The sequence below is a fragment of the Anoplopoma fimbria genome, chromosome 17, assembly GCF_027596085.1.
Source record: "Anoplopoma fimbria isolate UVic2021 breed Golden Eagle Sablefish chromosome 17, Afim_UVic_2022, whole genome shotgun sequence".
NCBI classification, from domain to species: Eukaryota; Metazoa; Chordata; class Actinopteri; order Perciformes; family Anoplopomatidae; genus Anoplopoma; species Anoplopoma fimbria.
The window spans coordinates 24,365,190-24,390,079 of record NC_072465.1 but is presented as its reverse complement, the minus strand read 5'-3'; the positions used below and the strand labels follow the sequence as shown (position 1 = coordinate 24,390,079).

Genomic DNA, 24,890 nt, shown 5'->3' with positions numbered 1-24,890 from the left:
TAAATCATCACTGGATAGAAAACTGACCTTGCATTGCTAATTTTGGGTTCAAATTTCAAAACCCATAGAGATGCGAAAAGTAAAGGAATTTATAATTATCCAAATGTACCCAACGTTAAATTGTCTGGCAAGAGAAGTATGGCCAGACATTTCTTGTTTATAGCTTAACAACTTTTAAAAATGTTAAAGCTCAGGTGTGTAGAATTTCACATAAAACGCAAATGCTCTATCACTCTAGCATTCGGCTTCCCAGCCAATGTTGTCAGACAGAGGCAGAAAGAGGCACTCTGGACATTAGGTTACGAATTTACAGACAGAACTTGAAGTAAATATTATATCTGATCAAGAGAGTGTCTCTTGCAAGCCTACTTATTTATTGTAATAAAACTCGGAAACAAACAGAGGCTCTCCGTGAATTCGTGTTTTATATTTTATTGCGAGGAAAAATTTCCACCACAGCAACTTTGCCCTTGAATTTTATTCGTGGCCAGACTATTTTATACATGTGACATCAACATGAATGAATACTGTAAGCCTGGGGAAAAAAAACTTGCAAAGCACCAATCTCAACCAGTTGGGTTTCTCATGAATCCGCTGCTGTCTCTTCACAACAAGAAAATTTCTCTTTGAGTAAACAGTTCATGAATCCATTATTGTTTTGGTTGTTTTTTATAGAAGTTTCAGTCAATGCCATATTAGAGTGCAAATGTAAAATCCCAAATTACTCAGCACTCTGAGTTGATCATCCATATTACAGTGGATCAGCCACTGGCAATGGTTTGATGGATCGGTCCGCCGATTATTGTAAATGAGCTCTTCTGAAAAACTTAATTTGCCGGTTTCAATTATCATGGTAGTGTAATATTGTTTGCTTGGAAGAAGAGATATGGATGCTTGTGCATCAGTTTTATACTTGAGTGACTTTGGGAAATGTTGTGTCTCCTCAGCACTGAGTTGAATTGCAAATAAATCATCTCTATATCCACATCTGTCAAGAAAATGGTGAGTTGAGCTTGCGTTTTCCCAGTGAGACATCACAGTGCCAGTCATGGTACTATGGCAGACGTTTTTTTACACTGATTAGAACAAGTCACTGTGGACTCATTATCCCCACATTCCCCACTATGACCAGTAATCTGAGCATTTATTAAAACCAACAATTTTCTTTTTTTGTTCCTTTACATGTAAATCAGATCATTTAAAAGTTCCAATTAGAAATATGGATGAGTTTATCAGAAAAAGCTAATTTCTCGAGATTGATTTAAAACCATTCAAAATAGCTGCCAATAATCTCCACTGGTATTCGCCAAAATTCTGTTTGTGATGCTGGCCTTCATTTATTGGAGTATCTCTGATGCTTGAGTCTGACCTTGGTGAGATTTAGGGAGAAACTTTTGAACGCGTTTTATTTTTTTTCATTCACAGAATAAATGAAGATTGTGTTCTTCCAATTTCTAATGAAAAGGTCATGATGGTAAATTTGGTTATTCCAGTGAATGGATGAAATACTCATTTACAGTTCCATTATTTGTGAGGAAATAAAATGAAAATAAAGACGATTCTTTTGTGCAGCTAAGTCTCACCAAAGGCGTAAAAATAACACTCCAATTTATTAAATCATTTTGCTTGTTATCATGCACCTCTTTTGCTTTCCGTGTGTCATTTCATGCTGCGGCAATATTAGAAGCTCTGAGCAAGTGCTCCGGAAGTTTATGCAGTATAGTGTAAGAAAGTCCACACGGATAAGAGGACTGGCTGGATTCATCCGTTAAAAGCTTTCACACAAGGGACTGGAGACTTTGTGTCTCGTTTGGGGAAAAAAAGTTGACCTATTTATGTTAGCTCCTTAAATTATGTTTGTAACTTTCGAAAACAAACTTATTTCAACCCAAACCATGATCTTTTTTTAAAGTTTAAGTAGTTTTGCTGTGTACACAAAACCAAGTAGTTTTGTTTGTGTGTTAAAACTGTGACTTTGCATATGTATGTGACGAGTTTGGAATAAGGATTGTTTTATGAGAGGGTTGGTTTTTTTGGGAGTCTGGTTGTTCAAGGTCAATGTATCTCATCGGTCTTTTGTTGTACATCTGCTGCTTGACATTTGGGCAATTGCAATTTGGATAAAACTTGGAACTATTGAGTTTAAAAAATCTGAATTGAGGCAGTTCCTTAAATATAACTGAATCAAATGAAGCCTGTTAGGCAGGCTATGTAAAGAATAACATCATCATAAATGCTCAACATTATTGTTTCCTTTCGGCTGGAGCCGCGGCATCAGCAGTGTACATAACTCCAGATTGTATTATCCTTTCACCATCACTGCCATCAAACCTACTTATTAACGAATAGTTCAAAGCCTAATTCATCTTGTTGACATTCAAAATAAAACTCAACCCTTTTGCACGTCTATTCATTCAATTCTAACCAGTTATTGCCCTGTATTCATTCTGCAGAAGCACACTGCTCTGCTCTTGTGAGTGCAGCAGACTAGCCTTGAGATACACACATGGTGCGTTTTTTGATACCAATTAGACCTACAAACAGGTTCTGTAGAGGATATTAATAAATAATATTTGTAGAATTAGACTGCAGTGGTAGCTTCATAAACATTTCCTATAACTCCAGTACGTTGTAAACTTCAAACGACAAAATTGACTGAACATAGACATAATCTTTTCCAAAATTGTGAACATGATTTTATCTAACAAAATATTCAGCCTCAATACATATTTGTTGGCGTTTAGCCTTTCAAAAACAAAATGTCATAAGAACTTATGATTCATTTTTAGAAAGATGTGTGAAAATTATATTTTAGCATATTCTAATACATTCAAATTGTGCTCATAAGGAATTATTTTCGATATATATTATGACCGACATGGGGCAGGAAAACCAAAAGGACTTTTTTTTTTAAAATCTTTTATCAGAATAGGATGCTCATTCATATCATATATAATATCCTTGAGGCCTACGCTGCAAATGAGTGTTGAAAACATTTCAATTCAGAATCAATGCGTCATCTCAACTGCTCTTCTTATTGGCATTTGTAGAGACCTCCAACCAACATTTTAGAACAAATATGGGCCAGTGATGATTGGTGGTAGGTCAATAAGACCATGCGGCAATTAGTTTTGATCAATGAATGGCAAGACTATATTGATGAAAACCACAAATCTATGGGCGCACACCCTGCTCTGACTGGCTTGACGTGCTGTTCACATATCCAATAGTGTGATGGATGGCCATACAGGCGTATGGGGGTGGGAGCAAAAGGTTTTTATGAAAATTATTAAAAGTATTCTGGAAAAAGCATGCACACATTCGCACTTAATACATTCGTATATAAATACAAACACAGGGTGCTGCAACGAAATGGCTGAAGTAGACGTACATTTAATATGAAACCATGAAAAAAGATTCATGACCCTTGAATACAGTGTGCACCAGGCATGAGGTCGGTCCTAGGCTTTTTACGTCTCTATGTCTTCTCATATCCAGAGGAACATTGCAGAGGTCTTCCCCCTGCCTGGGAATATAAGGAACTGCCTCATTATAGGAAGAATCTGAAGCGGCAGGTGTAGTGCAGCATGGAACAATTGCTTAACCTGCCTTTAACAAGGGCCACAGCCCATAAATCAAACCCCAGACCAAGACTTTATAGTTCATCCCATTTTGTCCTCATTTTACTTTGGATTTACTACATAGTATAAAGCTGAATGGAATACTACAAAGAACTTTACTGTTATTGTGGATAGACCACGCAGGCACATAACGGCGCGTGCAGCGACTGTTAACAAGGCTTTTATTTCGTCACTGTCACCGTCATAAGTGCTTCACTCATTTCTCGGTCTGATCTTTCAGTGGCGCAGTGCCGGACAATCCAGAGACTGTCATCAACCTTGAAATGTCAATGGAATTTCCAACTAGTGTAGCAATTAAAGGCATCCTTGAAACAAACCCCGTCATGTCTTGAAGCAAAACTTCATATTTAATTGAGAACATTCCCAAATCTGCTGAGTGTGAAATAGCTCAAGTGGAAAATGGGATTTTTGGCTGCAGTTATGTGACTGAATTAGCTGCCATGGGTTTTTATGAGAAATTCTCTGAACTGCTATGTTCAAAGATTCAATTGTCAAAATAGAAAAATATGAGAAATATTGGAAGGGAACAATTCATCAGTATAGTGAAAGATGCCAAAAGATTGGAAACTTTATAATGCATTTGAATTAATTATCAAAACTCTAGAAGTGGGAAGTTGAAAACAGGCTTTCTTTGTAGCACAGAGGGAGGTGAGGATCACCAGGATGCTAGTCATCATTTCTAGCTTGAAAAGATTTGCTGCACCATGAGAGTTCAATTTATTTTTAAAATGAAAAATGTTTATAGCCCCAACGTAAATCTGATATTTTCTACGGCCACAATAAGAACCAATGCATTCATGAATATTTCCTCAAGGAATTGGATATGTAATATGTCACCATGAAGTAATCAAATGTCATTTCAATGCTAATGGTGGATTTACATTTGTATCACATGTAAAAAAAAAAAGAAATTGCTGCTACTCTGCATGCGATGTAGAACTGATTCATTTATTAATTCATGCATTTATTCATTCGGTCACTCATTCTTTCATTCTTCAATTTTCTAATCATCTCTTATTTCTTAAAAAGCGAAACTAAAATTACAGTTTTGTTGACTGGAGCTGGAGATCAAGTTAGAAATGTGACTGACTGTCAAAGAATGCTAAGTGTGCAAAAACGTATTTTTTCTTTTTTAAGGGAAAGAAAACTGAATTTCAAGCAGTTAATCAAACCGATTTATATATCTTGGACTGGTTGACAAAACCATTTTCATAAAACCCTTCCTGAGTATAATACACGGTAAACAGGAGTATTTATCCTGAGCTTCCGATCATGATCGTCGTAGTGCTTCACGTAATCGCCTCTGACATAGACAAACAAACAAAAAGATAAGATCAACAAAACAGTTGTAGGACGACACGAAGCTGCAGAAAGTGCCTGGATCAACAGGCTAGGCTTAGTCCTCTGAGAAATTAAATCAACTTTGGTTTGTGGATTTTATCTTTTTGTGAGGAGGAGTGTCAGTCATAATATTTGCAGGGCCTAGTAAATATTGATAGATGCACCACAGTGATGAAGTTGACAAAAATACAGGTGCACTGAGTATGCCTCTTTCAATGGACATGACAGAATATATTAAATGCAAATACCAGGATGTGGTATCCTTCCCAACAACTTTGATTATTTTCCTGTTTTAAAAAAATGCTCCATGCTATGTGGAAAGTGGCATATTTCAGCTTTACAATACCTGTTCTTTAAAGTGTAACATAATGGAGTTGTACCAAAAGGGTATTGCACAGCTACCACATGACTATTGCTGGATCTGACCTGTGTGTATGTGACAATTTTAATACAGTTTAAGTTGGTTAAGAATTGTGCAATAAATGTGCAGCCCTATCACAAACTTTAATGTGCTGCACAGTTTTAATGAACATTGTTGAAACAACATTCTTTTCAGAGTGGATTACTCACCAGAAAGGACCCATCAATCAAACGCAACACAAGGGACTATTATTCACTCTGGATAAACAGACTGACACTATGGAGAAAACGCTGCATTTGGTAGCTACTTAGCATTTTACTGTATACATCAAATGTCTTTCTAACAGTCACTCACTGTTAACCAATTACTGACCCAGCTATGAAGCTTTTAACATGTATTTGCCTGTGGTCAGCACAGAGACTATGGCGACTATAATACTTTACAGTGGCATTTAGGTATTCTTGTATTAACAGTTATGAAAAATGGCGTTACAAAAAGCGATGATTTGGCATTTAGAATGGCATCATTTGTAATGGTTTACAGTCTTTTCCTGTGTCACCAAGACACATTTTAAGTTTTAATATTTAAAGGAGATGTATCATTTTCAGCCCTTGTGCATACATTTGGGTATCTTTAGTACTTACCAACCCAAAACATGTGAAATAATGCACAACACAAACACTTTAACGGTGGATTTTCAGTTCGTTGTTTCATTTTGGTCACTTAAAAATGTCTAATGCAGTTTACAAAAAGCCAAGATGGCGACGGCCAAAAACAAATATGGCGACGGCAAAAATTCCAAAACGGCAGTCCACAAACCAGTGGCTGTCTTCAGAGTGACTTTGTGGATTATATAAATAAAGTCTATGGTTTCAGACATTGGTTGAATACAGATATATTCAGACAGACAGACAGAATGAGAACAATAGTTTGTTTTTTGAGCATTAAAGCATGTAAACATGTATATATGTATCAGTCCCCTTGAAGTCACTGCATATTAATTTACATATGACAGAATCACTATGATATACATTTCTGTAACATGATTGATTTAGTTAAGGTTAAGGTTTGCAAACAATGGTGGTTTGTGTACAGCTGAATTGGAAAACATAATATTTTGTCTAAGGATTTTTGTAGTTTATCATGTAAGAACGTGAAATAAGCTCCCGAGATTGCCCATCAGCACAAATGACTAAATTACTTTGTCACATGTCATCTCAGAGTCCCTATTATTACTGTTTTCACAATACTGCCAACTATTCAATAGAAGCAAAAGTGCCATAAATTATTTAAAGGAAGTGCTCATACAGTTTAGGTGTGATTGCCTGTAGTAGCACTATAATAATGTGTCATGAGTTGGTGGGTGATTGGCCCAATATGGCTCCTGGCCACTGTGGTGAATGGTACACTTTTTTTGCATTATTTATAACCAAAAACTGTTGGAAACAAGTGCTCATGCCTGGATGAAGCTGAGTTTGTTACGTTTAGATTTGTTTAGTAAGTGCTGGCTGTTAAAACAAGGAGCAATAAAACAGGACATAAGTGAGAAAGTCACAATAACCAATAAATACTTACTTTAAGCTAGTGTAACATGACCACAATGACTCTTTCATTTTTTTAATAAAAAATTTGGCAGCTTCTATGTGCTTTGAGATAGACTGAGAACATAGTAATACAGCAGCAGCCGCCAAATACATTTTTTGAACACATCAACAAAACATCAAATTCATATCTCAAGATATAAACACAAAAAAGGAAAATTTTATGTTTCAAAAAAATTATATATTTTTAAATCACACTTCAAGAAAGTACATGTGCTTCAAAATACTATGACAATGAGTAATTTGGGATGCCAACTGAGATTTTTACACTTTAGAAACGCACTGTCAAGTCTCGTCACAAGATCAAAATAGGTGTAATTTTCATGAATTGTGCTATTAGAGATCCGAATAATGTTCCGAGACTGCTTTCACCTTGAAAAGCCATCCATCACACACACACACACACACACACACACACACACACACACACACACACACACACACACAAGTAACCTTCCCACACATTTAAGGACAACTGTCAGCGTTTCAATAAAATGCCTAAATGAATAGCTCTTTGTTAAATAGGGAAAGTCAATTAATTTGATTACCCACTTGGATTCTATGTGTTGGATGGGTCATACATGTACATGAGGAGGTGGCAATACTATTATGTGAGCTGTTTCGAGTGTTTGTTTGTTTTCAAACCTTGGTATTCATATTGTTGTTTCATATTGTATGCAGACTTATTTTTACAAATGTATTAATAATTTAAATGACTTGATTTAGACAGAAAATTATTGCGATAAGAAGTGAAAAATGAGACATGAGATAGAGTTTATAAGGTATTATAACAATCATTTATTGATAGGTCTAAGATGTGTTTAATTGCTGAGGAAATTATTGCTTTTTGTGATGTCTGCCAAAGTGATGGCAATTTTAGTATTTGTCACCGACTTTCTGAAAGGAAGAAGATTCTCACAAATGGGTTAGGAGCTAAAATGCAGCTGTCTCATTGGATCAAATGCATTTTCACCAAAACAGCAGGAAGAGCTCTGAATTGTGCAATAAAACTGCAGGGGTTTTTAAAATGATCTCAAAGCGTTGCGGATGTTATAATGTCATATAATATGTCATCAGTATACCATTTCACACCATGAAAAGCAGAAAATAGATAGTATTTATGTACTTCACTATCTGACAACTGATGATAACGTACAGTTTTTTAGCTTACAAATATACATAAACTATATGGTTTATGTATATTTGTAAGCTAAAAAAAACAGTACCCAGAACAGGCTAAACATGTCGAAGTAATGAAAGTCATTGTGTTGCTTTTTTTTTCCATTTTGAAAAGAGAAACCTTTGATGCATGGTCACCCATTTGTCTTGGTCACAACTGCCCCATCAACAACCCCCTGCATGTCAGCTTGAAATATGAATTGTCCTCCCTGTCCCTGAATGCTGTGTATACTTTATCGACATTTGTGCAGCCTGTTGCCGGCTGGCTGCAGGCATTTGATGTAGATTTTTATCAAAGACTTCTTTGGGGATTGTTCACATGGGCTGAGAATTGAATGATGGATACTTCACGATCTCAAGTGACTCTCTTTGGCCTCATATAACTTTACAACCTCATTTTACCCCCTTGCTCTGTACATTTGGTGTCATAAAAATGAGGAAGAAAAAAAAAAACCCATCACAACTGGGCCTCAGAGCCTGACTGATCAAGAAATTTGTCCGTGACGCCCGAGGCTCTGGAGACCTTAAAGGTGCATCCACGTCAACGCCTGCTTACCGAGCTGGGGGGGGGGTCAGGGGAGGCTGGAGAGGGCTAGAGGTAAAGGGGCCAAATTGGAACAGATTGCCAACACTAAACCCCTGTCCTTAAACAAAAAAAATGGACTTTAGGGATGAGGGTGCCAGTCACAGCATAATTGTTGCCGGACAGGGCGCAGGATAAGTCCCATCTGCCACAGTCTGCTATTTGGGAGACAAAAGACATGCCAAGCCTTCAAACTTCAAAAATCCTCTCCTCTGACCCCCCCCTTGTCCTCATTATAAACACAAAGCTATAAGTCCAAGCCTAGTTTACCATCAGAGAGCACCCCGCCCCCCGGGGAGAGACTGGGGAAAGCCATATACAGCCATGACATATCGTATTTACTATCATACGGGAACATAGCGACAGAGGAAAGCACAATTGTGCCTTGGACCGAAAATCATTCTCTTTGGATTGTGAGAGATTTTTTTTTTTTACGTGTGTAATTTTCCTTTTATTTTTCAACGAAAGCGATACCCAGCGCTCTGAATAGCGTTGCATAATAGTTATGTGTGGGTGGTGCACGTCTCTTTGAGGTAGACCACAGTATTCTGTCCACTCGAGTGAGGGTCACTCGCTAGACAGCTGCTATAGCTCAGTAATGCATCGATGAATCCATATGTTTCCGCAGACAAGAACGCTCAAATGCATTTCTCACTCTCCTGAACACACAGACAGTCATGTGGTATATGTGCTCGCTGTATTTTTCAACAACATCTGTATGATTAATGGGCTTCAGAGCTGGGGAACTTGTTCAATGTGACACAAGCTTTTGTCTCAGCGTTTCATCCCCTTCCTCTTCCTGACAGCCACCAGAGTCTCCCTCTCTCTGCAACCGGCTACCGATGGCTGGTGCGCTGGGGCGGGAGGATGTGATGTGAGCTGACAGCTCCGTAATAACCCATGCAAATTAACAGGATGGGGTGTATAAATGCAAATGCTAAATGCACAAAAGAAAAGTGATTATAAAGCATTTCGGTGTCTTTTATCTGGTGCCAGGGAATAAAGGGATCAGACTTAGGTACTGGGTACATACGCTCATTTCAACATGTCTTTTTTCTCTCTTCAGAGGACTTAACTTTGATTGTTCTTTATGCTGCATTCCATCTCCCCCACTGCCACAATCATACCCCGTCCAACTGTGTGACTTCTCAGAGTAAGGGATGAAGCACTTTATGTTTCACTCAGCTGAACTCAGTCGGATGTACAGTATGTTTCTTCCCAACCTGCCCTCTACAGAAAGAGATCATGGTAAAACGCAAACAACATAACATAGGTACGGGAAAAATATGACACAAACAACCAAAACGTTACCTAAGAATAACTTAACAACACTTTGGGACATGAACGTCGGTCTCCAACACCATGTTGAAAGTTCTGTGTTTGTTTCGACTCATCCACCTCCCCACTCAGCATAGGTAGTTTTTATACTACGTCATTCACTAAGTTACCAAGAAAGGCGTTTTTTACTGCACAGAACTGTATGTGTCTTGAATCTACACAAATATGAATTAACACAGACCTCTCCTTGAGGGACAAACTTTGCCTTGGAGCAGAAATCAAACAGCAGTGGGGCAAATGTTGTAATCATTGCCAAGAGCTGGCAGCCTGAAAGTTGTGCTGATTTCTTGGATGCCAGAATCAAATCCTCAAGCCCACGAGTAAAGTTGAGATCATAGTGCTGGCCTCGGGAAGGGTCCAATTAACTTCCATTCCAGACTCCACTGGGATGGCTATGAGGTGAAAGAGTCAATTAAATTGACATTTGAATATTCAGTTGCTTAATTTGCGGTAATGTGGCATGTGTGCTTCCACGCTTCATGTTTGACCTCTTACCTCTTGTGTTTAGGACTAATTTGCATAGAGAGCAGCTGAGTAATATGCAGCCTTCACTCTGAAGTTACCAATATCCTTCCCCGAAAGAAAGGGTTTGTTCGTACGTTGACCACTTAATTGAAAGGTAGTCTAAATGTACATGAATTTGCCTTAATGTGACATTGAAGGAGGGCCATTTAGGCAAGGGAATAACCTCCTACTGTGTATGAAAAAATAAAAGCAAAAGGAAAACAGGACCTCACATGTTTGTGCTTTCAGCTGGTGTAAACAGGTTCAAGCTCCTCTCTGTGTATGAAGGGTTAATAATATTAACGCGTGTTATTTGCCAGCATTTCCTCAATCTCCATCTGTGTTCTCTCTCTGGCTATTATAACAGATCTGCACATCAGAGACACTTTGTTAAATTATCACTATGGCATTCTGGAGGGAAATGTTTTTTTACATGTTCTTTTGGGTCTTTTTCTGTCCGCGCTATTATTTCCAGTTTCAGCTCTAAAGAACCTCTCCACATTCGGACATGAAATTGTTTTGCATATTGATGACACTGTCGCCTCAAGTTCCTCTGTCAAAGCAATCTGAGATACGACCATGAACTCACAATACATGGGGATATGCCTCGCTGTATTCAATGTACTTTCTACAGCGAAGTCAAATCTACTGCCTTTTTAAATGTGAAAATGTATCCAAATAAATTACCATCCTTACAAATGCTGAAGGGGAATTAGTGTTTGAGTGAACCAATGTTCTTTTGTGACTAAACGGCATGCACTCACATATGATAGTTGGTGACTCGAGCACAAGTAGTGCATTAAAGCTAAATAAGCCGTAAACAAAGAAAAAAAAAAGAGCAGAGCTGTCTGAAATTGAAAACCTTGGCTAAATGATTGCGCTAATGTCCCTTTTGTGAATGCCATTTAAATTGACTTCTTCTTTAATTTTGGGACAAAGATTAGCCGCTGCTTAGGTATGCAAGCTTTCACCTCGAGGTACCGAGCCATTCGAAACTGAACCTACAGTGTCATTTATGAGATTACTGGAATACTTTGAAACTTAGTTGTTGCATCCATTTTCAGGACATTGTACAGGAAGACAGGGCTGGAACCTATCCCAGAATGCATTGGATTAGAGACAGTATACAGGCCGTTACACACACATTATCATGCAAATATTATATGTCCAGTGTTTTTATTGTGAGAGGTAAGAACGGAAGGAGCGGATCTGTTTACTCTTTTCTGCCTTTGTCAAGGTTGAAGTAGGAGTAATAAAGATGGCATTTAATTTGGACCACTAAGTCTCTGTGTTGTTGTTGTTTCATAAATATAGGCACAACCAAATATTCTCTGTAACAAATATAAGGCGTTACAGCCTATGGTTCGAAATACACTTTCTTTGCGTGATCAAAGCTTCTTTGGGTGATTGGGTTGTATATGTTCAATGTATTTATATTTTCTTTTGCTAACGTAAGATATTTACACAGCTACATATAACTGCCATATTGAGATTACAAAAATATAGATAATTTGTGGCTGAGACAGAAAAAAAGTCCCAAACAAAGTATATTTTCTCTGGATTTGTCTGTCTGAAAAATGCCACAATATTAAAAAAGGTATCTGGTCTGTGAAAAATGGGTCCAATATATACTTAAGTGTCTATGGAGCAAAGAATTTGATCATATTCTGCGTTCACGTTCATTTCTCCTATGGACTTTATAGACTCAGAACCTGCCACTCGTCTCCTAAAGAGGCGGGGCAGCGAAACCCATGTGACACAGTTACAGGAAACTGATTCTCAGTCGGTGGTCTCCTTTCTTTTTTCGCCGTTACACTCTGTGTGACAGTATTTATGACTAAAACAACAGTTTGAAAAGATATAATGAAGTGCAAATCAATTGCACAAAGTGGAAAATGTCATAAGGTTAGTTATTTTTACAGACGGGGTTCCTCAGCTGTCAGAAACAAAACTATTTGTCAATTAAGTAATCCAGTGATTTTTATAAGATTACACTGATACGTGACTAGTTTAATTTCGTGAAACAACTCCAAATTCATATTGATTTGAGACTCTGGGGCTCACAATAAAAAAAAGGTACAGCTTCATCAAATATTTATCACTGAATTACTGTCAGTAAAAGTAAGCCAGGGATGACCTTGGGGCCTTTTCTTTTCCATCCTCCCCGCATACACACACACCACCTCCATCCTCCATCAATAAACCCCCAGGGAAGTGGACTCGAGGCCAGGGTGCTTAGTACAAGGGGATGTTGGGAGTGTTTCTTGCGAGTCCAGCTGTCTCCAGAGCTCTAAATCCCTTAATTATGAGGCATGGGAAAGCAGTCTCATGGGAGCATTAAACACGCTCCTGTTCTGCACAATTCCATTTGCATTTTTTTTTTTTCTCCTTTCTTATTTTTTTTTTCTAAAAAAGATTGCAGGATGACGGTGCTTGAGGATATAGAACATGAAGAAGTAAAGATAGAGGAAAAGATTATTGAAGTAACTGGCAAAGCAGTCCTACCAGAGACAAAAGGAAGTAAATGCTGTTTTAAAGCAACGGCGTGCAACTGAACTCCTAACATTAGAAAAAGAAGAAATGGCTCATGGGAATGCAAGCCTGCTTTTTTCTTTTTTTCTTTGCAGTGTCCTGCTTTTAAGTTTCTGGATCTGTATTCGTATGATATAATGGAATTAAGCCAGAAGTATATACAACGAGTTTGGCAGAGCTAAGCAATGGTATTTCAGTTTTCTCTTTTTTTTTTAACAAATTCTCAGCAAGTTTCAGGAAGTTTTAGTTTGATAAGTCTTTATTACTAAGCCTTTTGAAAGAATTAAATGGTCCCATTAGGTTGGCAAAACTACTCAACCTAAAGGGGTATTCTTTTTGTTTTAGCATTAAGCCAATGATATACACAGCCCACAAGATTGCAAACAATTCTGAGGAAAAATCTGAATGCCAGGCACACAGAGCAGGGATACGTGTTTTCCTGTTCAGCTGTGCAGTTTTCATTATGTAGAAGAAAGGGAGAGATGCTGCGGAGAGGGTTTGGAATTTTTTATTTCTGTTCTTGAATCATTTGAGTTTTTATAGAAACCTCCAAGAGAATTTCAAATATATTGACATATTTTTTTTTTTTTTTTTTCTAAAAGTTTCTTTGCTTCTGATGACTTTCTCCCAAGAATTCTACAGATTGTTTAGCAAACTTAACAGTCGTGTCTTTTCTTCTTATTCTTTGCACTTGTTTTTGCAGTTTTGCTCTCCCTGTTTTGTAAGAGCTCTATATCCAACCTACATCCACATCAACATACTACGCAGTAACCCTGTCAAGAGGGACATTTTATTATTTATCTATTGTGTTTAAATGATTGCTATTCAGGCCTCAATACGACGCCCCCATTTAACATAGCCGACAGACAGCTTAAAACAAAGAACTGCAGCACAAAAAAAACGAGGGGAAAATTTGCTCAACCTTTAGCAAGTGGGCGAAGGGAGAGCTGCAATTAAATGAGGTATGAAAGGCTTAGGCTCCATCATCCCAGACAACCATCTTAATCCTATACAGGGTTGTTGTGTTTGCAAATAGCGTGCTGTGCACAGCGGGTCTTGTTTTTAATCATGTCAAATATTTCGCCAAGCTTTATTGCTGTCTTTGGCTTTGACTCCCATTAGGTGACCATCCACCCACAGGGCAGAGAGCCCGATCAATATACCTCTCTCCTGAACCAACCTGACCTCGAGGTTGTGTTAGGGATTTTATTCTAACTAAGCAAAGCATCTCCTAATTAGAGTTTTGTGGAACGACTTGTCAGGGGATTATCAATATTTATCAGTCAAGTGAAAACTTGCAAATTGACAATAATTATTTTTAACCTAATAAAATTGGATTCCATGAGATTATCTTTGTCTAAATTAAATGTGCGTGGTTTAGTGTGTTACAACTCCCTGCAGATTGCTGAAAAAGCTCTCCTGATGTCTTTGCGTTTACGGCTGCTAATATTGTTAAAAATGAATCATCATTTTTAACTACATAGTATCTAAGCCCTTGGAGCGCTTTGAAGATCACAATAGTGTTGGCAATATATATTTACTGGACTGCAGCAAGCTCTATTCCATAAAACAGCATCGCACTCCAGAGTATGATGCTGTTTTATGGAAAAGAGCGATCAATATTATAAATATATAAAGTTGGATTGTTTTTTTTTATTTTCTGATTATATGCTCTGCATACTTGAGCAACTTCACTGCGTTTGAGAGCACTTCACCACTTGACGCGGCTTCTGTGTCGGGCACTTGTGAATGATTGGTCACGAGCAGACACCTCTGACAGCTTATCATATGCCAGGTTGAGGCAGGCTTGTCAGTAAGCTAATGGAGTGTTAGAAGGTTAATTTACTACCACATGAATACCATCAATAAGCAATTAAGTGGTGTGGAAACACAGAGGCCCCCCGACCGGCAAAGCAGCTAAATTCCCACAAACCCCCAACTTAAATCAATTAATTTTCTGCCGCATGTCTGTTTAAAACCACTTGATAGATTTAAGTGACACAGCAGCTTAAAAGACACAGCGGCTCCCTGCAGGACCTTTCTTGTAGCCGTACTGTGTTCGCCCCGAAGCATGACTCACGGATTCAGAAATTGTAACCTGATAAGAGGCTCTTCTCTCAACTCACGCAGTCCTCGACGGATTTCCCAAAAGCTCCTCATTGTAAGATAGAGCTTGGGCCAATTGAAGTATTGTTAAAAAACTTTCGGGTGCAGAATCGGAAGGAGTTTTTATTGCTTATTTATAATACTTGTTTTTTTATTTTTTAAAAAAAATGTCTCGCACTTTACTCAGACTATTCAATGCCCTTACTTATCTTAATGCTGCAGAATCGAAAGGCCTCACAAAAGGGAAGGCATGCAGATGTACAAAAAAAACATGAAAAACTCTTCAGCTTGTGAAAAAGCGCCTTTGATACTCAGCAGTCCTCGTCAAAATTCAAGAGGTCCTTGTGCAGCTGGCCGTCATCTGCTGCAGTGTCGTCACTTAAGAAACGTGCTTGTTGATATTTCCCCCCGAAACAGCCACAATATGGCCTGTGGAGTATTCATATTCATACGTAAGCCACCATGCAAGGACTCGGGGTAGGACTGCATGTTGAACAGCTGATTTTCCGGGGGATGTGGGAGATTTCCATTCATTACCTCCGTCTGATCCCGGTGCTCCCCCCTGTAATGCCGTGAAGTCTTGCTCACATGTTTTCCACTTTACATTGCCATGACAGACTTGCTTGAATCCCAAGCGAGATTCAGACGGCGGGTTAGCGATATGATATGTATGAGATTTTCTACCTTATCAGCCTCATCCAACTCACATGAGCCCTGGGGAGTTGTGAGCATATTGTCTCGACCCATTCAGTTACCATTTCAAGTGGAGATTCTCTCAGCAGGGTTCTTGCGTCGGATAGATAAATCCGCTCTGCATATTTGTTTTTTAAGTCTGTTTCATTTTTAACATCTGGGCACAGCAGCATTGCTCTTTCTCTGCTGTCAGTGTTGCCAGTGCTGCCTCCACCTACATGTTCGACCCCTAAGACGTTTTTTATCACGAAATGACTCCTGGATTGCAGCGAGCGAGGGGAAGCAGATGTCTTCTAAGAGTTTAAGAATATCTATCTCATTTTGTAGTCAATCAAATGTTTTTGGGATATCGATTCACAGAGCTTTCTTCCTGTCCTCCACAGCGCCTCCAAACAACATATCGGTGGTGGCAGAGAACACTCCAGCCCCGTTCAGTCGATACCAAGCCCAGAATTTCACTCTCGTCTGCACTGCAAAAGGAGGGAAACCAGCCCCGTCGGTGAGTTGCTGTAGATGAGATGCCTCTGCTGCTTGTCCTCTAGGGACCTGCCTTTACAGCGCACACATCCCTGTTGTTTACAGAGGAAGAGGAACAGCGTTGCATGTTGCTGACAGGTTGTATTTCATTTTCTAGATATCAGCACATAAACCACACAGAGTTCTAATGTTTTTTTTTTACCATTCCAGTAAAAATGCTCTGTAAACAGGATTTCTAAAGTTGCATACCAACAGCACAATCCTTGATCTCAGGGCTTCTCACAGACATCCAGTGTTATTCTTTAAAAGATGAAGCTGGATACAAGCTCCTCACAGACCATGCTGCACATTAACCAACATGAGGTGTAAAGCACAACATTTTGAAGGACATTCCGCGTGTCTTGATAACGCATTTCAGGCTTTCTGCGTGTCACTTAACGCCATGTCGTTACCGTGAAAAGGCTGCAGGCAACAAAACCACTTAGTTAGGTTTTGTAAAAACATCATGGTTGGGATTAAATTAAGTGCATAAACTAAGGAAACGTGAACGTTACATGAGTACAACACTGATGTAGAAATGACACATATTATCAAACCTATTCACGTTTGCAAATTCATTTCTGTCAATGGAGCTGTAACAGCATGTGCCATCTCAGGAATCCATTTCATCAAATATAATTTAGCAAACAGAATTCAGTGAGTTAACATGCAGACACTTTTGACTGAAAAAAAGATGCTCATTTTGTAGGACGCTAAAGTTTACGCACTTTTTACGTGAACTCTGGGTGATTAGTCAGCATCATTTCTCACCCCAACTCTCCACATAGTGACACTCGGTCAGGACCGTTGGCGTCACTTTTCTACTCAATTGGTTTAGTAAAAAACATCATGGTTGGCCGTCAAAAAGGTACATTAACTAAGTAAAACGTGAACAACATAACATAAGTTTGGACAATGTGTAGCTTCACAATAACTCAACAACACCGGGACACAAGTTTTGAGCTTGTGTGACCTACCCACCACAAGTACTCTTTCTCATTTACATAAAAAATTACACCATGTCACTTATTTTGAGCATAGAATATTCACACATACTCATTTACATTGCAGTCAGTACAGACTACATGGCGTGAAATGACACTCAAAAAGCAAGAATGCCGTTGTAATTACGAGCTAAATGACTTACAAATTGTTGTGTCATTCAAACTTTTGGAAAGACCTGGCTGCATAAACACACAGATAGTGTATTCCTGCCGTCACCAGTACTGCTGTTACATTCTTTACGGACTGACCTGTGATTGATTATCAGCGCTAATTCAGTCATGCAATGTAGTCATTAAAATAAGGTATCAGATTCAGGAAACAGACACATTAGTGTTATTGATGGTCACACTTAGGGTAATGAATCTAATCACAGTGACATGATAGTAATGATTGCATACAGAACTGGCACCATACACCCTCATGCACGTACATGCAGAAATACACCAATGCGCACATACAAGCGGATACAAGCAAACACACACTTTAGAGTCGCACTTTTGCTTAACTTTTTGAAGTGCAAAACAAGGTCTTGCAAAAAAAGCACGCGGTATGCTCCTGTGTTTGGTGGCATATGAGCTTACGGACGCTGTTTGAGAGCGGTCGCTCGCTGTTTGTTCCCACCGGGTCATTAATCATCGTCCATGGGTGTATGGTAATGGACTCCAGACCCTGAGCACACCCATCTCCTGCAATTATGAGCCCGGTGAGAGGTGAATACAAGGTGAATATGATTTCCGTCTCTCAGGTACTTCCCGGCTGATGGTGTGATGAGTGAAGTTCTCCCCTGTTGTGATTTCACTGGGAGCCTTAAGCCATTAAAGCTCGGCCCTGCCTGATCCTCTTTTTAACGCTTAATGGAGGAAAAGAGATCTGAAAGGTTTCAGCTGGTCAGTAAGCCCAGGCTGCCACTGTGTCAGTGGCCATGTGACATTGCTGATAACTAGCTTTGTCAATGACTCAGCAAGCAAGTGATCCAAGTCACTGACTTGAGATGAAAAACAAAGAAATGAAAGACTGTGTGGCTGCTCCATTCACCACCATATTTACACATTGCAGAATCTTTTTTATTTTGTATGAGATGTATTGAAAGGTTTTGATATTGGCTCAGAATGCAAAGAAGCTTTGTGCTGCAAAGTCAGTTTATGGTATTCAATCAAGCAGTTGTATCACTGAATTTTAAGTATCAATACAATCTACCTGAGCAATGTGTTTCATAAACCAAACCATAACTCTATCATTTCATAAATCAAAACTAAATGGAGTTTAACAAATATTCTGCAGCAGAATCATAAAAACTCTATTATGTTGAGTCCGCCCTTGACTTTCTTTGAGGAACTTGATTATTTTGCTCAATCCATCTAAAAAAGGCAGCCACATCAAGTGTTCTTTTAATACTGGATCAAATTTGAAAATAAAGTTTAAAGTTTTGGTGCAACAGAATTTAAGGTTTAGAGTTGAAACTAAACAGACATTTAAAGAAAGGTTTCTTATTTTAGGCTAGTTTTATTGTTTGGTGCAACGTGACTAAAGTTGAACTATGATTTAATTGGATTTAAAAATGAATCTTGGTTGATGCAACCGGGCTCAAGTATCATAAAAAGCATATATTTTGCAGGTAGAAGCAAAGCAAAGTAAGGCCGGCTTAGTGGTGTACTGATGACTGCTTTAGTGCAGGAAATGGTGCAATTAGGAAGGTGAAAATTATTTTGTAATGGGACAGGATGATGGAAATAAAAAAAAGAGGCATTCAGGTACTAAAAATATAACTAAATACATGTCAGTATTAGAAGGTGATGTGCTGTATCTTAAATTGAGCATATCACTCTGAGGCCGTTAAGCGTGAATGATTGTTGACACACAGCTTGCAGCGTCAGTAAAAGAGACAGTAATGGACAAAAAGCATGGAATTAATTAAAAATAATGAGCTTTGTGGGTTGCCATTATGTCAGACACATAAGAAACTCATATGGTGAACCTTTATCGTAGTAAATAATTCAGTTCAGCAGCCAGACAAAACCAATTTAAGACAAAATGCATTCACTGGAGCTGCTGGACAGTAATCTTAAGGGGAGCACTGAATCCAATATCATCCTAAAAACAAAAAGAGATGTCTCCAGCATCTTTGGATTGCCTTCTTTTTTTTTCGTTTTCAAAGTGGCCTTTTTTGAGACAATTCTATTTGACTGGAGAAACAGAAACAACACTGCAGGTGTTCTCAGTTATTCCGTTTGAAGTCGGGTGGAGCTAAGTTTGCTAAAGTCACTTCAAACTTCATATGCATTTTTTTTTTTGTTGTTTTTTTAACATCACGGAGCTATAAGTTATTCCACTCTGTCAGATGAAACAAAACTAAAAGGAGAGTGTGATGTTAGTCAAGCACAGTGAACACACCCACACAGTCATGAGAAGAGGTTTAATTAGCAAGTAAGTGAAAACACCTGTGTGAGCACCGTGAGTCTGATGGTCCTGGTGCTCTCACAGCGGGGAAGTCATTTGCTTATATTTAATCATTGTGTGAGTCAGGGAGTCTGGATGGAAACTCATTTCAAGGTCACTAATTTGCAACATTATACTATCTCCCATAGGCAAACAGACAAAGTGTTTACACTGGAACCATGCAAGATATGAAGAGTCTGAATGATCGGAGGGAAATTCAGAAATAAAACACTTGATCACGTACAAATTTGGCAAATTTGATGGGCTGTCAAAGTTGCCTTGTACCATTGGTCTGAATGAAAACCAAGCAAACAAACTGTGACAGGTTTGTTGGATAGATTTTAGAAGTACAGTCTCAACAGGCTTCCCAGGCCTGCAAACTGTTCTCCTCTGTAATCTCCCTGAGATCTCCTGCTGTGGTCCTTTAGTCAAACGCAATAGCAAAAGGAAATATTCATTTGTATGGGTAAAAAAAAAAGAAGAAAGTTGAGTAGAGCTCGCTTTCATATTAGTGTTTGGTATGTTCTCTATGCTTGGTTATCACATGTTTTACTGTTATATGTCATAGCAGGTTAGCTCTGTAGCAAACTGCAGTTAAATGTTGTAATAGTTGTTATTAAATAATCAAAGCTACACTCATAGCTACTGTCAAAGCTTAAAATGGGTTGCAAAAAAGGCAATTAAGACATAAAAACGTTGCAGAGTTATTGTTAATCATTATAACTTATTGCAGTTGACATGATCCCCATTCAGTTTTAAGAATGAGCACAAATATCACATTTAAACTGTGACCATTTGTTCTATTTACACTGTTTTACACGGTCACGCAGCAAAGCAAAACCTCATTATTAGGTTTGTAAGTATTTGCTTGGATGTTGCTGCTTTGTCCCAGTCGTGTGACTGCAACTTCAAACGGCTCCCTTTTGCTTTTTGATGAAACTCATTTAGTCTTTGTCGGTGCTGCTGCCGCGGGGCTTGTTGCAAAAATGAGCTGTTGTCAGCTCTATTTTCAATGTCGTATCATTGCAAGCCGGGTCTCAATAGTGGCTCACAATATACAAAAGAAATGTGGCCTGATTTACTGAGCCAGCTAAATAAGACCAATCTGTAGTATTATAAGTATCTTTGCTTCAAGATATACCAAAGTATGTTTACCCAAATGTTTGAGAGAAAGCAATGAATTAATTCCTTAAGGCACTGAATGTAAAGATTATCCAGCATGTCCCATGTGTACATGGATTATGGATTCAACTAATTATGTACCTCCTTTATTTTCAGCCCTACCGCTTGTAATTCTGTGACATTTTTACCAGTTATTCTTTAGCATTCCTTATCAAAATGAGATTTACCATGGATACTGAGTCAACGTCATGAATCATTTTTAAACCTGCAATAGCTGCAATAGCTTTACTTCCCATTTATAGGGCAGCGAAGACAAGTTGTAAACACATCATTGGCATATCACCTTTTAAGTACATTCACACTCCAAACTGATCAAACACCAACTTGATCAGTGGCCCTACGCCTCAAACCAAAACTCCTCTAGCATCAGCTCTGGACGTGTCAGGAACGCTGTGTTTCAAGCTCCTTACATGCAGTCTTTTTCAAAATAAACTTAAAAATAAAACATAAGTACGTTTAGTTGGCGTTAGACAATAAGTATGAGTTTAATGACAGAAAGAAGGTAAATAAGTCAAGGTCGACTTGGTTTCAACTGGGCCAGGAACAGTGGTTTTGTGGACTTTATGGCTCTTTTTACTGCGTCAGTTGCTCTGACCTTCAAATAATGACGCGGATGGTTTAACATCGTTAGTTTAAAGCCCAGTGAGTCGCATACAGTTGCTAAAGGTTGTCTCAGTGTATCTAATGCAGAGGGGCACTGATAAAGCATCAGTATTTGACGAGTTGAAAATGAGCGAGTTGGTTGCACGCATCCAATAGTTACAAAGCCACATTTAATACATTTTGAACATGTTTGTGTCCACCTGATGAATAATGAACAAATATTCACTCTCGTTTAGCTTGGTTTTTGGTCTCTAACAACTCCTGAACTCCTGGGGGAAATATTAGGCCAGCTATCTTTTAACTGTATCTGTCTGACATTTGTTACTGGGCAGGTAGTGGATGCTTACAGTGGGTTTTAGAGCTAAAAACAGCTTCCTGCTGCGTCCGCTGTAAACGTACCAAGAGTGAACCAAAACACTTTTGTTGTGACCGCACAGGTAAACAATGAGCTCTGATGAGGAGGGCTGTTATTGTGTCAGACTTGGTGACTTTCCAATAGTTGGCAACACTTCCTAGTGTTTTCCAGTTGGATAATTTATTTTCAATTTAGCTTAATGTTGCTGGTTTCTCAAGATAACTTTGTGGATTTGATCATTTTAATACAAGTTTACCCACATTTTATGTTCCCCGGCACAAAGAAGTTGTAATATTTCCTGCTGCAAGAAAACAGCCAAACAGGCTCCTCTCGTTTTAAGCACTGTTTAAAAGAATGGCTGCTTTTAATAGAAGGTGAGGAGAAAAATGGGCTGGAAGGACAAAAGCAGCTGATTATGCTGCAGATCAGCAAGTATCCCTTCAAGTAATTAAAACAAAACAAGCGGTGAAGCTGCACAGTGTTTGTGCTGCAAATGTTATTTTTATCATCGGTTTTTCAGCTAATTTATATTTTTTATTTTTACCTGTCGTTCTTTGATTTTTTATGAATAAATAATGATAAATTAACAGATTTGAAAATAATATTATTATAATGAGCAACATCAAAAAACTCTATAACACTATGACAATAAAACATATAAAAAAGTAACATTAACATACAACAATTTGTGTGTGTGTGTGTGTGTGTGTGTGTGTGTGTGTGTGTGTGTGTGTGTGTGTGTGTGTGTGTGTGTGTGTGTGTGTGTGTGTGTGTGTGTGTGTGTGTTCTTGTTCTTGCAACATAGTGAGGACCCAAAGTGTTAATCAAACACAGTGAGGACATTTTTTAAAAGCTAGCACATTGTCCCCGGTCTTCAATTCTCTGAGGGTTCAGACTTGGTTTTAAGGTCCAGGTTAGAATTAAGATAAGGTTTGAATTAGGGAAAAAATTGGGTTATACATTTTGTTGTGAAGGCTGAGATTAAGGTAAGGGGAGGTCTTCCCGACTATAGAAGTACAGGGATGTGTATGTGTGTGTGTGTGTGTGTGGGCATGGGGAGGGATCAAAAGAGAAAAAAAAAAACCTCAAATGTTTTAAAAATCAATGAACATAAGCTTTGTTTTGCTTAATTTTCTTTGGCTTCCACAAAACAATCTGAATTTTCGATTTGTAGAAAGACACATATTGATGAAACTTTCTCATAAATCCTGGATTATGGTGACATTTTATACATTTATTTATTTTATGCTTCAGTGGCGACTCTAACCCCCTAGGATGCTGTTCATCACTCTGCACTGGGATTTATTACTGCTGATAATTATAATACACATCATGTTCTGCTGAGGTTGGCTGGCCCTTTTCTCTCAGCCAAATTAGTTTTTTTTATTTACAGCTCATCACAGATCATTCAAATACACAACTATGTTGACAGCATGAAGTGATGAGAGTGGTGTGAAAATGGTTTGCAAACATTGCCTTGTTTCATGTATGTATCAAAACAAAAGGCTTGTATATTGGCAGTCCTAGGGTTCATCCCAAGTCTCTTAAATTGCCTCCTCGATTCCCTCACTTGCGTCGTTTCCTTGCGTCTTAGTCCCGCCCACCAGGGATGCATGGAGAGACGCAAGGAAACCAGGCGAGGAGAGAGGAAACGAGGAAATGTGTTTTAAGAGACATGAGACGTCCTTTCCTCTGTAGCGTCACGTGAAGCCACGTCTGTTTCTGATGACGACGGATCAGCTGATCTCAGCTGGATCAGCTGATCTCAGCTGGATCAGCTGTCAGTCGGCTCTAACAGCTGGAGAGACTTTTAATTTTGTGTCTGCACACATAATCACTGTACTAATATTAATAACGAAACAAAGTAATAATCACTGTACCAATATTAATAATGACACAAAGTTATCATCACTGCCAAGTATGTATTTATGCCTGTTACTGTTTAACAAACTGTTAGTATTTATACTGTTCTGTGTAGAGTAGAAATGTATTTATCTCTGCAGCCTGTTACCTGTTTAACAAACTGCATTGAGTATTTATACTGTGTTCTGTGTATTTATACTGTGTTCTCAGTATTTATACTGTGGTCTTAGTATTTATACTGTGTTCTGTGTATTTATACTGTGTTCTGTGTCCTGCTCATAAGTGCAGCGCACCGATTTCAACCGGCGGGATGCGTTTGTCTTATTAATTAATTATTAACGTCTGTATGTTTTGAAATTCGGATTGTGATGTCAATATTAAATAATCCAGAATATGATTATGTTTTCTCCTAAACACTGGAATGAATTTATTCGGCTCAATGTTTCGGGGTAAATTGGAATTACATAACTCATCCAACCTGACACTCAGGAATTATCAGCCGCATATGAATGAATGGAAATGAAGATAAATTATGTAAAAGTGTTTCTACTGACAAACAGACCAACTCTCCAACTCTTTATCTCTCTTTCTAACTTTAATACATTCAATCTGATCGATCTGTGATCTCTCATCGCTCTGGTATTAAACTCCAGTGATGATGAGTTATATCAGATCAGTATGATCGGCTGCAGCGTCCAATCAGATAACTGATGAACGATGAACACTTCCTGGAAGGAAGCTCTCGTGAATCCTCGCTCATGGCTCCTCGGTTATCCCTCCTCGCTCCTCGCTCCTCGCTGCTGAAATAAGAGACGGCCGTCAATATGGCGGCACCGAACGACTTCCGGTTCAAGCGAGGAGCGAGGAAACGACAAATAAGAGACTTGGGATGTACCCCTAGATCTTCCAGCTTCCCTTTTGGAATGGCAATTCAGACTGTTGCCACCTGCTGGTATGGCGTGCTTCTTCCTCTCACGCAGGCTTGAGGTTAAGTGCTAGTTGGCCGTTGACGGTAGTCTTTGAGGTTTGTTAAAGCGCAACTTTTTTGGCC

General features: G+C 38.6%; 1 protein-coding gene across 1 annotated transcript in view; it reads left to right on the top strand.

Annotated features, from left to right (window-relative positions):
* The window catches only part of igsf21a (immunoglobin superfamily, member 21a), a 174,883-nt gene that overhangs the window by 125,547 nt on the left and 24,446 nt on the right, over positions 1 to 24,890 (top strand). Inside the window, exon 5 of the mRNA XM_054617229.1 lies at positions 16,263 to 16,378. Within this exon, the coding sequence (XP_054473204.1) occupies positions 16,263 to 16,378 (116 nt within the window). The remainder of the gene's footprint in view (positions 1 to 16,262; positions 16,379 to 24,890) is intronic.